Raw genomic sequence first — 13,300 nt, 5'->3', positions numbered from 1 at the left:
TTATATCTCACAATTCCAACTTTTTTCTTGCAATTCCGAGTTTATATCTCACAATTCCAACTTTTTTCTTGCAATTCTGAGTTTATATCTCACAATTCCGACTTTTTTTCTTGCAATTCCGAGTTTATATCTCACAATTCCGACTTTTTTCCTCGCAATTCCAAGTTTATATCTCACAATTCTGAACTTTTTTTCACAATTGCAGGTTTATATCTCACATTTCAGACTTTTTCTCAGAATTCCGAGTTTCTATCACACAATTCCGAGTTTCAATCTCACAATTCCAACTTTTTTTCTCGCAATTTTGAGTATCTATCTCACAATTCTGACTTTTTTTTCCTCACAATTCCGACTTTTTTTCCACAATTGCAGGTTTATATCTCACAATTCAGATTTGTTTCCTTGCAATTCCAAGTTATATCTCACATTTCAGACTTTTTCTCGGAATTCCAAGTTTCTATCTCACAATTCCGACTTTTTTTCTCCAACTTTTTATCTCACAATTCAGTTTATATCTCATAATTCTGACTTTTTCCTCACAATTCTGCATTTATTTCTCACAATTCTGACTTTTTTCCCTCGCAATTCTGAAAAAGTCAGAACTCCAATTAGAATGGCAAGATATAAAAGTTTATTTAAAAAGTCAAAAGTTTATTTCTCACAATTCAGACTTTTATAAAAGTCTGAATTGTAAGATATAAACAAACAATTCTGAGAAAAAATAAGTCAGAATTACAAGATGTAAACTCAGAAAATCTAAATTGTGAGATGCAAACTCAGAATTTGGAGGTGGAAAAAAGTCAGAATTGTGAGATGTAAACTTGCATTTGTGAGAAAAAGTCAGAAATGTGAGAAAAAGAGGAGTGTGCATGAGGAAAGACCCTAAAGCAGCACACAGAGGTTCTGTATTTACTGCAGCGAATGACCTCTGAGTTCAGTCACAAAGTCGAAAGCCACAACACACCCCACCCATACACACAACTTAAACTGCACTCTAATCATTTCAGAAGAAATGATCGCATGCATTGATAGTTGGAGTTTAATGTGCATGCATTATAACGTGTCCTGTGTTAACCTGTTCGATATCTGGCATACCAGCGTACCGCTTCTTTAATCAGGTGCCAAGGGCGATTGAAGCTTGGAGAAGCGTAATGACAGAAACTGTCTTCAGGGTGTTTTTAGGAGAAAGACTCGTCTTTCCTGTAGACCCAGAACCATCAGTGATGGCAAACACATCTGAATGATCTCTGCTTGGACTTTTAATTTCATGAGCATTCAATTTTCATATGTAAATACATAAAGGGAAAGTGTTTTAAAGCATTTCAAATCTTTCACCATTCTGAATCACCTTTTGCAGGTCACTTTAATAGATTTACAAGTATAAACTTCATATGTGCACACCTACATTTCAAGTTACTAAAATGTTCAGTTGCACCTAAAGGGACATGATTATGGAAAAAATATGCATGTCATGCAAATGCATTTCTGAAAGTGCAGATATACTCTCGGAGGTCATAAATCTGCATGCGCGATAATTAGCAACAAGTATGTTGTTTAAAATAGTTTTTAAACATGTCATAATGCTGAATGTAATTGTAAACTTCCCTCAACAGTGCACAGAGAGACGCCTCCAGGCACGTGAGGGTGTGTTCAGATGGAGGTCTGTGGGTGTGACTTCGGATCAGTGAACTGCGGCTCTTCCTAGTGGAGTTGCGATCAGAGGCTCTTCACGGCTGGTTCATCTGGAGCTGCGCATCTGACCTCAGGTTCACTTTTAAAACTCCGCCATTTTAAGTGTGAAGCTCGGGCGCAGTCATGAGCATGTACGGCTCGCAGCGCGGGCTCAGCATGACGGGACGCCGCTCCGGGTCGCGCAGCGAGCTCAACGCCGCGGCCGCGTATCCGTACGGTGAGATGGTGGTGCAGCGGGGGAATAATGGCTTCACCCAGGAGTACGTGGAGGGATACAACCAAACTTTCTCCAGAGGCTCTATGAGCGCGGGGCAAGTGTGAGTAAACACCTGTTACTTGCGTTTTCATTGGCTTTTTATACTCTTTTTACCATAGCGTCCTTGTAACACTGCAAGTTCGTGCGTTTAATATGAACGTGTTATTATTTTATACATTAATTCACCTACATAATAAATACAATTTAATTAAACGTTTGCATTAACATGCACTATATGCAAAAAGTATCTAATTTGTTTTTGTTTGCGGAAGTTTCAGTTTATACAGAATTAAAAAAAAAATGCGTCAAAAGTACACACCAATTATTAAAATAAACCATATTAAAATATTTTTTATTTGATTTAATTTTATCTGGTGCATTATTTTACACTAATATCTTGAGTAGGCGTTCCGAGTTCTTCTAAAACGTGATACAAAGTTGAAACAAAATGGAATGTTTTGGTGCAAAACATTCAAAGGATAAAATTAGGCGAGTAAACAAATAGAATAGAATAGAAACAAATAGAAACCAGAAAAATGTTAGTATTCAGTGTTCAGACATGGACTATTTAAGAAAAATTAAATCTAATACAAAATGGTAGATCATTCAAAATATATATATCTCACAATTCCAACATTTTTCTTGCAATTCCAAGTTTATATCTTACAATTCTGAGTTTATATCTCACAATTCTGACTTTTTCTCACAATTCCAAATTTTTTCTCACAATTCCGAGTTTCTATCTCACAATTCCGACTTTTTTCTCGCAATTCCAAGTTTCTATCTCACAATTCTGACTTTTTTCTCACAATTCCAAGTTTCTATCTCACAATTCTGAGTTTCTATCTCACAATTCCATTTTTTTCTTGCAAATCTGAGTTTCTATCTCACAATTCCGACTTTTTTCTCACAATTCCGAGTTTATATCTCACAATTCCGACTTTTTTCTCGCAATTCCGAGTTTATCTCACAATTCTGACTTTTTTCTCGCAATTCCGTGTTTGTATCTTGCAATTCCGAGTTTATACCTCACAATACCGACTTTTTTCTCACAATTCCGAGTTTATATCTCACAATTCCAAGTTTATATCTTACAATTCTGAGTTTATATCTCACAATTCCGACTTTTTCTCACAATTCCGAATTTTTTCTCAAAATTCCAAGTTTCTATCTCACAATTCCGAGTTTCTATCTCACAATTCCGACTTTTTTCTCGCAATTCCGAGTTTATATCTCACAATTCCGACTTTTTTCTCGCAATTCCGAGTTTATATTTCACAATTCCGACTTTTTTCTCGCAATTCCGAGTTTATCTCACAATTCTGACTTTTTTCTCACAATTCCAAGGCTCGGGTCAGTGTTCAGACGTGGTCTATTTAAGAAAAAATAAATCTAATACAAAATGGTAAACATTTAGATCATTCAAAATCATTTTAAAAATAATAATGCAAAAAGATTAAAAATGTTGAAAGAGATGTATTTAACAGAACTACACTCTGGGTTAAAAACAACCCAAGTTGGGTTAAAAATGGACAAACCCAGCAATTGGGTTAAATGTTTGACCAACCTGCTGGGTAGTTTTATTTAACTCAACTATTGTTTAAAAATTACTATATTGCTCACTTAAAATTAACCCAAAATAGGAAACATTTATTAATAAGTTTAATAACTAATAATTAAATAATAAACATTTATTAAATTGCTTATTAATAAATGTTCACCTTTTGATTACTATTGTTGCCTCTAGTAATTATGTTTTGGGTTCATTTTAAGCCAGCCATATAGTCATCTTTAAACAATAGTTGAGTTAAATCAAACTACCCAGCAGGTTGTGTCAAACATTCAACCCAACTGCTGGGTTTGTCCATATTCAACCCAACTTGGGTTGTTTTTTAACCCAGCATTTTAGTAAAAACAATGATGGAGTAAAACCTGAGTGAAGTACATTGTCTGTTGAAGTGAAACTGTATCATAAATCAGCAGAGGTTCAAAGGTTATATAGACACATCAAAGGCGCTCATATCTCTCAGAATGAGAGTATATAAAGCTGGGAGTTTCTGAAGTGAGCTTGTGTAAATGTAGGCCTCTGCTGCAGGTGGATCGGGCTCTTCGGTAACACAATCCCTGCTGATACTGTGTGGCTCCTTTGTTTTCGTTTCTGCGCGAGTTTACAGGTCACTTTAGGACTCTTGTCGTGCAAAGCTTCCTGTAAATCTACATGCTCAGTAATGGCAGGATCCTGTGGGGAAGGCGATGGCTGCCGTATCCAAGCGCTGCGCAGAAGTTCATGAGTCATTTGGCAGCTACTGGTCATAAACATGAATAACGACTCTGTTGTGCATTCATATGCATATTCTCCATTCAAATGAGATGGGTTGTTTAGATATGTCTGGTTTCTATTTGTTTACTTGCCTAATTTTATTCGTTGAATGTTTTGCACCAAAACATTCCTTTTGGTTTCAACTTTGTATCACATGTTTTAGAACTCAGAACGCCTACGCAAGATATTAATGTAAAACAATGCATCAGATAAAATTAAATCAAATAATTTTTTTTTAGTATGGTTTATTTTAATAATTTATTTAAGAATGTATTATATTTTATTTATATAAACTGAACAGTCATAATGCAAAATAAACTTCATTTTCAACAATATGCTTTAAAAATGTAATATGTGTATATAAATGTTATATAATAATGTATATAAATAATAAATAATATATAAATTATAATAATAATGTATATATAATATACTTTAATATATAATTTAAAATATATAATATTTAATATATTTTAATATATATATAATATGTATTTGTTTTACATTTTTAAAGCTTTTCAGTTTTATGCATAAAAATTATATAATAAATTATAATAATAATATGCTTTTTAATTTATTATATTTTAATTATACAACATCATATTTCAATATATATTAAAATATATAATATTTTAATATATATATAGTGTATATATAATTTTGTATTTGTTTTGCATGTTTAAAGCTGCTTTTTGACTTTTCAATTTTATGCATAAATATTATATCATAATAAATTATAATAATAATATAATTATATATCTTTTTAAAAATATATAATATATTAAATATTCTATTTTAATTATATAACATGTCATATTTCAATATATATTTGTAAAATATATAATTTTAATATATAAAATGTTTATATAATTTTGTATTTTACATTTTTAAAGCTGCTTTTTAACTTTTCAATTTTATGCATAAATATCACATAATAATAAATTATAATAATACTATATTTTAATGATACAACATCATATTTCGATACATATATATTTAAAATATATAATATTCTAATATATATAATGTATATATAATTTTGTATTTGTTTTACATTTTTAAAGCTGCTTTTTAACATTTCAATTGTATGCGATTATTTCAACCCAAATGTGGGTCAAATATGGACAAACCCAACCGTTGGGTTAAAAATTTAATTTAAAAATGTTTGTCCATTTTTGACCCAAATTTGGGTTGAAACAACCCAGCATTGTAATGTTGAAAAGTTAAAAGCGTTTGCTTTTAAAATTCTTAAAGTATATTTTTCTAACAGAAGTTGATGTGCTTGATTGCTTTGTTTGCACAGCATTAAACTGTCTTTATCTACAATAGATCATTAATTCAAGGAGTGACCTATAAAACTATCATCTTCAGTTGGAAACAATCATGTATAACTTGTAATATAATAAAACCTGACAAGTATTAGTCTAAATAGAAAGTATTGGAAGCAAAACAGCCGTGTTTTCAGTACTGGAGAGATTTATTAAATGGATCAGATTCATATACAGGAGTTTTTTGACCTGCTCCGGCTGGTTGGGCGTCTCCGTGTCGCGGGTTGACTGAGAGATTCTGCAGGGCGATAGAGGAATGCATCGCCGTAAATCAGCGAAGAACAAGCTGCTCATAAACCACAATGAATCAGTCAGTGTTCAGATGGGCTTTTGAAGCGTTTATGGTTTAGAGGAGCTTGTCTTGAGGAAGTGTTTACTGCAGGATCAGCAGTGAAAAGCCCATTTATAAATCTCTGCATTGCTTGTACTGATAATTGCATTTACATACAGTACTGGTCAAAAGTTTGGAATAAATAAGATTGTTTTCTGCTTTTATTTGATGCAGTAAAAACTGTAAAAAATTGCAAAATAATATTACAATTTAAAAGAACTGTTTTCAATTTGAATGCGTTTTAAAATGTAATTAATTCCTGTGATGCAAAGCTGATTTTTATTTTTTTCTCCCACCAGGCCTACCATGCCGTCTATGCAGCAGCGGATATTGTTTCTACAGACTCAGTGTCAGGATTACCTGGACAGGACAGCAGTGATACTTAAGTCTGTGAGTAGCCTATATATTCACAGTTTTGTGGATTCAGGAACCTTGTCAAGAGTTCACAGGATCATAAATGTGCTGTACAGGTCATGAGAATCACATGAGTGTGTTTACACACATAATTAACATTTCTCAGATAATAAAACACTCCTGTTCCTCATCTGACTGAGGCATTCTGGAGAAAATGAAAGTAAAACATGTATAATGCATGTGCTAAAATAATAGTTTATTACTATTATTAATCATTACCTCCGTTTTGCCCAATTTTTAAATTTTTTTTTTTTTTTTTTTTTGGATTGTTTTTTGCCGACTGGTATGTATCATAAAAATAATATAAAAAAAAAATATATATATATATATATATATATATATAAAATTTAGTTCACAAAAAATTAAAATTATCCTTATTTACTTATTTAAAAAATTAGCATGAATAAAAATATGAAAAAGTTATGTAAGTTTAAATTTATTTTAAATCAAATGTATTGTAGTAAACATTTTTTATTTTATATAAAATGTATATTTTATCAAATATATTGTACTTTAAAGTGTTAGTTCACCCAAAAATGAAAATAATGTCATTTATTACTCACCCTCATGCCGTTCCACACCCATAAGACCTTCGTTCATCTTTGTAACACAAATTAAGATATTTTTGTTGAAATCCGATGGCTCAGTGAGGCCTGCATAGCCAGCAATGACATTTCCTCTCTCAAGATCCATTAATGTACTAAAAACATATTTAAATCAGTTCATGTGAGTACAGTGGTTCAATATTAATATTATAAAGCCACGAGAATATTTTTGGTGCGCCAGAAAAACTAAATAAAGACTTATATAGTGATGGCCGATTTCAAAACACTGCTTCATGAAGCTTCGGAGCGTTATGAATCAGCGTGTCGAATCAGCGGTTCGGAGCGCCAAAGTCATGTGATTTCAGCAGTTTGGCGGTTTGACACACGATCCGAATCATGATTCGTCACAAAAGATTCATAACTATCCGAAGCTTCATGAAGCAGTGTTTTGAAATCGGCCATCACTATATAAGTCGTTATTTTGTTTTTTTTTGGCGCACCAAAAATATTCTCGTCGCTTTATAATATTAATATTGAACCACTGTACTCACATGAACTGATTTAAATATGTTTTTAGTACATTAATGGATCTTGAGAGAGGAAATGTCATTGCTGGCTATGGAGGCCTCACTGAGCCATCGGATTTCATCAAAAATATCTTAATTTGTGTTTCAAAGATTAACGAAGGTGTGGAACGACATGAGGGTGAGTAATTAATGACAGAATTTTCATTTTTGGGTGAACTAACCCTTTAAAATTGCTATCAAATGAAAGCCATATGTCTAATCAAGTTGTGTTTCAAATTTGAAGTTGATATCACAAAAATGTAAGATCCCATGAGATTTTGTTTAGGTGATGTACCAAAAATAGCCACTGGGTGTCACCGACATTCTATTGAATTTTTTCTTCTGTTACAAATTGATACATTTCTGTCCAAATTTCACTTCTGTCACAAAATAGTGGACAAATATGGAACCGTGAGACTCAGACCTTTCCGCCGATATGTGTTTTGTCAAGATTAGAAAAGGTTTTGACTATAAAGTAGCTAAAATAAATATTGTAATATGAAACCTGACACCACCCACTAGTTGAGGAGCTCGCTAAAAGAAATTAAAGTACCGTTTCCATGGTAATGCAACATCTGATTTCAATACGGTTTTCACAGGCTGAGTTCGTAAGCTTTCGATTGATATTTATGATGATTACTAAAACATGTGATATGAAAAAAAGGCAATAAATAAAAAGAGCGCCAAGCGACACTTAATATCTTAGGTAAGTAAATGTATCTTGATTTAAGAATGTTATTTGTACTGGAAAAGACAAAAACGAAATACAAAAGACTAAATACTAATGCGGTGTGTGTGTAAAAGAGCAGCGTGAACATTCTTCAGAATATCTTCTTTTGCGTTACACCGAAGAAAGAAAGTCATACGTGTTTGGAACGACATGAGGATGAATAAACTCTGTTCACACACGATCTGATGCATTTTGCACACAATAATCGAATCTTTAGTTGTTCAGTTTGTTACAGATATATACATATATTCATATACACTGAACTGTATCTTCTGCTTTGTTTTTTGCTAATTTCATCTATGTTGTTTGAACTGAGATTTAGGTTTCATTTCAAACTCAAAGAGCACTTATTCCTGTTCATGTTTCTTTAGTGTGTAATATTGCTGTTTGAGCAAGAGCTGATTTAAGTTTAAGTTTAAGCTTACAGATTTAAGTTTTGTTTGTTCTGTAGTTCAGATTGCCACATAAACGAGGCCTAGTCACACACTCGGCAGGGTGACTGTGTGGATTTGTTGATCCTGGGCTTTTCTGATGGCTGGTTTCTATTGTTCTCGGCGTGTGTGTGTGTGTGTGTGTGTGTGTGTGTGTTTGCGCTGCAGGGTGGAGATGCCAACGCTTTCATTGAAGCTCAAAGTTGTCTGCAATCCGCTGCTGATATCACTGACCAGCTCAGAAACTTTGCAGTGGAGCTGAACCAGCAGAACCTGCCGTCTGACGGTGTGGTGCGGAGGTGAGACACACACAAACATGCATTTACATGTTGTGGTAGAAACTTCCCGTTAACCTTGCAACCTCATAACAACAAAACACTCCGAACACCTTTGCAAATACGACGTTTTGCACCACTCACGTTGTGCCTTTTTGCCAAAATATTTAGTACTGAGAGGACAGGAAATGATGTGGAGTAGGTTTGGGGAGGGGCTTCAGGTAATGATGCTGCTACTAGGCCACACCCATTTAGATTTTAAACATGAAGTAATTTCTGTTGGCACCAAGTGGAATTGCGAAATAATAAATTCAGACGAAGTTAAGAGGGTCATTGACGAATAAGGTTTTTTAAAACATAATGAAGATATAATTAATTTTGAAGTTTTATTAAGTGTTAACAATGAGATTATGTGGTTTTTATAATCAATTAACACTCTTTTTGTCATTTTTTTTTTTTTTTTACTAGAAAAAGACCAAAAAAGTAATTTGGTTTAACCAAAATTTCGGTTTCACCGAATGACACTTTTGGTTATACCGAATGACGATATTGTCAAACACTGCTAACAGGCTGATGTCTAGCTAGCAAATATTTTATATTTAGTACAAGTTTTTAAAATATTACAACATTTTTCATGTTTTATAGCGGTTGTACCGAATGACCTGATGTTTCGGGACATGCGTATGAGCAAGTGAAAACATGAATTTATCAAATAGTGAAGAGAGAGTTAGTTACTTTGCTTCACGACCATGTGGCCCTTTGCAGGTGTCTGAATGATGTCACATCCTGTCACATGATATTGACCGCATGACTTGATCCAAAATGGTCCCTTTATATTGGTTACTCCGAATGACATCAATGAAATTCATTTTTCCGGACATTCTTTCTCATAACAAAGCAACGACTTCTACACATAATTTTAATATTATTTTGCACTGTTGATATATGATGTTATAAAATCATGGCAGAATAAAAAATATATACATTTATTACATTTTAAGATATTTTAATCACAAATGAAATGGCTGTATTGGCCTTCGGACAGTTAAACCAAATGACCTTTTGACACTTCAAAATCTTTAAAATGCCTTTATATGTAGCAAAATATAATTAAAACCTTTTGGTTTCTATAAAATTGATCTAGTTGTACTACCTTACATACTTTGGATGTCATATCTGTGTTTTTTATTATTATTATTATTATTAAGGCCTTTGGACAAAAAAATGACCCGTCACGTCATTGACCCAGATTCATTAAAACAGGCAAAAATATGAAGCTGTTTTCAACACTGATAATAATCATAAATGTTTCTTGAGCAGCAAATCATCATATCAGAATGATTTCTGAAGGATCATGTGACACTGAAAATTCAGCTTTGATCACAGGAATAAATTACTCTTTATTATATATTCACATAGAAAACAGATATTTTACATTGTAATAATATTTCACATTTTTTACTGTATTTTTGATCAAATAAATGCAGTCTTGTTGAGCAGAAGAGACTTCTTTCAGAAACATTTAAAAAAGTCTTACCACCCCCAATCTTTGAAACAGTAGTGTGTATGTAATTCATGAATCAGTATGTTTCTGCCCTTTAGTGTCTTATATGCTCACTTCCAATGTAACCTTATATTCTCTCTCTCTCTCTCTCTCTCTCTCTCTCTCTCTCTCTCTCTCTCTCTCTGTCTGTGAACAGTGTGAATCTGTTTTCTGAGCAGATAAGAGATCTCAGCATGGCTCTGAATGCCCCTCCGCAGCAGAAGTGGGGCAGCAGGACGATCCGGCGCACCATGAGCCGTGAAGAACCCAACCGCTTCTTCACCGAAGCCATGGCCTGGATCCTGCAGCAGAGGGTACGTGACGCACACGGCCGGCGTCTCTGTTTAGGACCTTATGAAAGTGTCGTGGGGACTTAAATTTTTTTTTTTTTTTTTTATCAATGCAAGACCCGACAAGTTTCACGTGTCAAGCAGGACTGGCGATTTTGCAGGCGATTGAATGTTGCAATGATTTTAATGTAGTTTTTATGTGTTATTTGATATAAACATCATCAAAAGACTTAAATATATGGAGATGTATCTGTTTTTAGCCATATCAGCTGGCTGTAGCATCAATATTTCTGTCATTATTAAAAGCAAAAATGCTGAAATATAAATGTAAAAAAAAAAAAAAAAATTATATATATATATATATATATATATATATATATATATATATATATTCTGTTTTTACTATATAAAAGTAGAACTAAATATATAAAAACAAAATAGATATAAAAATATAGATATAAAATAAGAAAAAAATAATATAATGAATAAAAAATATAATAAAAAAATTCAAATTGTACTCTAATGTTCAAAATAATTTTTTCCAATGTTAAACATCATCGAAAGACTGAAATACATTGAGATAAATTATTTTTAGCCATATCAGCTGGCTGTAGCATCAATATTTCTGTCATTATTGAAAGCAAAAATGCTGAAATATATATATTTCTGTTTTTACTATATAAAAATAGAACTAAATATATAAAAAACAAAATAAATAGATAGACAAATATAGATATAAAATAAGAAAAAAATATAATATAATAAATAAATACAGTAAGAATTGTGAAATATTTTTTACAATTTAAAATATCTGTTTTCTATGTGAATATATAGTAAAGTGTAATTTATTCCTGTGATCAAATCTGAATTTTCAGCATCATTACTCCAGTCTTCAGTGTCACATGATCCTTCAGAAATCATTCTAATATGATGATTTGCTGCTCAAGAAACATTTATGGTTGAATACTTTTGTGGAAATCGTCATACATTTTATTTTTCAGGATTCTTTAATAAATAGAAAGTTCAAAAGAACTGAAATAGAATCTTTTGTGGCATTATAAATGTCTTTACTGTCGCTTTTGATCAATTTAATGCATCCTTGCTGAATAAAAGTATACATTTCTTTTGAATGGTAGTATATCTAATGTTTAATATACAGGTATGTTAAGCAGAATTCTCATCCAGTGAGATCTCAGCGTGGGCGGAGCTTCTCAGCCTTATGTGACAGAAATAGACATCAACTTAAGATAGCAGTTATCATGCTGCTCTGTTCCTATAGGACACGGGCTGAAGTGATTTCCAGGACGGACAGAGCAAGAGAAAATGAAAGAAAAACCCTGAACAGATGAAATGAAGCTCAGCGAGATTAGAGTGTGGCATCCTGCCAAAGTACACAAACTTTCTCTGCCTCCCACTCGCCCACAGTAACACTGTTTTGCAGACTCAGACTATTACTGTCTGTCTGTTTGACTCTCTCCCATGAGGCCTAAAACCCCAGAATTCCTCAGACTCCCGCAGGGGTCAATAACACGACGCTTACGGCAGATATAGCACTCCCTCCTGTCAGTGAGGTCAGAGTTAATGAAAAACAGACGTCTGCTGAAGAGCCCAAACGGTCTTTTTGAGAAGGCCGGAGAGAAGAACGAGACAATCCACTGCATATTGAGCAGAAAACAACAATCTTCCAGTGTAGACAGCGCTGGTCATTATAATAGGAGTGATTTAGTTTTGATGCAACATGATTTGTTGTCGGTTGTAATTGGATTTTAGTTGACTGTCTAAACATCCTCATCATGCATTTCTTTGCCCAGTTTCAACTAGATATAAATGTACAGATATAAAGTGTGAAATGCTGCTTGTTTAATGTGCGCGCGTGTGTTTGTGAGCAGCGGCTGATCGAGACGTCGTCGTGGGGAGATGATTTGGCGGCCGTCGAGCAGCAGATAACCAATCACAGCGCGTTTCACAGCTCCATCCAGAGAAGTGTGGAGGTGGATCGAGCCCGAACGGAGCTGGTGAGTTCATGAGAAAACACAGACTCCATCTTTTCAACTGTGCATTATTTTGTTTTCATGCCTGGTTTCCTTTTAAACATGTCAAATTTAAGATTAGAGCTTAAAGTGACATTTATTACTGTACATGATCAGAATCAGATCATATTTCACCTCAAAATCACTAGAAAAATATAAGAAATAATATTTTACAAAAAGAAAATAGAGCCTACTTTTAGGACACTTACTATATATATATATATATGTATGTATATGTGTGTGTGTGTGTGAGCAATATCACACTTGTAGCCGTACGATATGGCTGTATATCAGCACGGCTGTGATTCGGCTGTAGGTAATCAAAGTGTGCTGATATACAGCCATATTGCACGGCTATGAGTGTGATATTGCGTTTATACAACAGGCACAAGTGTGTAAATAAATAAGAAACAACAACCCTCTTTTGTGAGGAACTACTTCCTTCCACCACGGATTCAAATCTCAAATTTACAGTTTAACAGTTGAACCCAAGCCTCCATTACTAATTCTAAAACGTCACTTTAGAACTCGTAACGAAGGAACGTTGAG

At 33.3% G+C, this 13,300-nt stretch overlaps 1 protein-coding gene across 2 annotated transcripts in view; it reads left to right on the top strand.

Annotated features, from left to right (window-relative positions):
* The first annotated feature begins 1,634 nt into the window (after window positions 1–1,634).
* Window positions 1,635–13,300, top strand: part of wu:fi04e12 (Desmoplakin-B) — a 35,622-nt gene continuing 23,956 nt past the window's right edge. The window contains exons 1-5 of one of the 2 annotated variants that reach the window (XM_051874590.1): window positions 1,635–2,009; window positions 6,227–6,317; window positions 8,782–8,912; window positions 10,589–10,745; window positions 12,611–12,736. In XM_051874590.1, the coding sequence (XP_051730550.1) occupies window positions 1,816–2,009; window positions 6,227–6,317; window positions 8,782–8,912; window positions 10,589–10,745; window positions 12,611–12,736 (699 nt within the window). In that variant the 5' untranslated portion in view covers window positions 1,635–1,815. The remainder of the gene's footprint in view (window positions 2,010–6,226; window positions 6,318–8,781; window positions 8,913–10,588; window positions 10,746–12,610; window positions 12,737–13,300) is intronic. The other variant, XM_051874591.1, reaches the window with a different exon arrangement.

Source organism: Ctenopharyngodon idella, chromosome 20 (assembly GCF_019924925.1).
Source record: "Ctenopharyngodon idella isolate HZGC_01 chromosome 20, HZGC01, whole genome shotgun sequence".
Taxonomy (NCBI): Eukaryota; Metazoa; Chordata; class Actinopteri; order Cypriniformes; family Xenocyprididae; genus Ctenopharyngodon; species Ctenopharyngodon idella.
The sequence above is the reverse complement of the archived record's forward strand: the minus strand, read 5'-3'. Positions and strand labels throughout refer to the sequence as shown.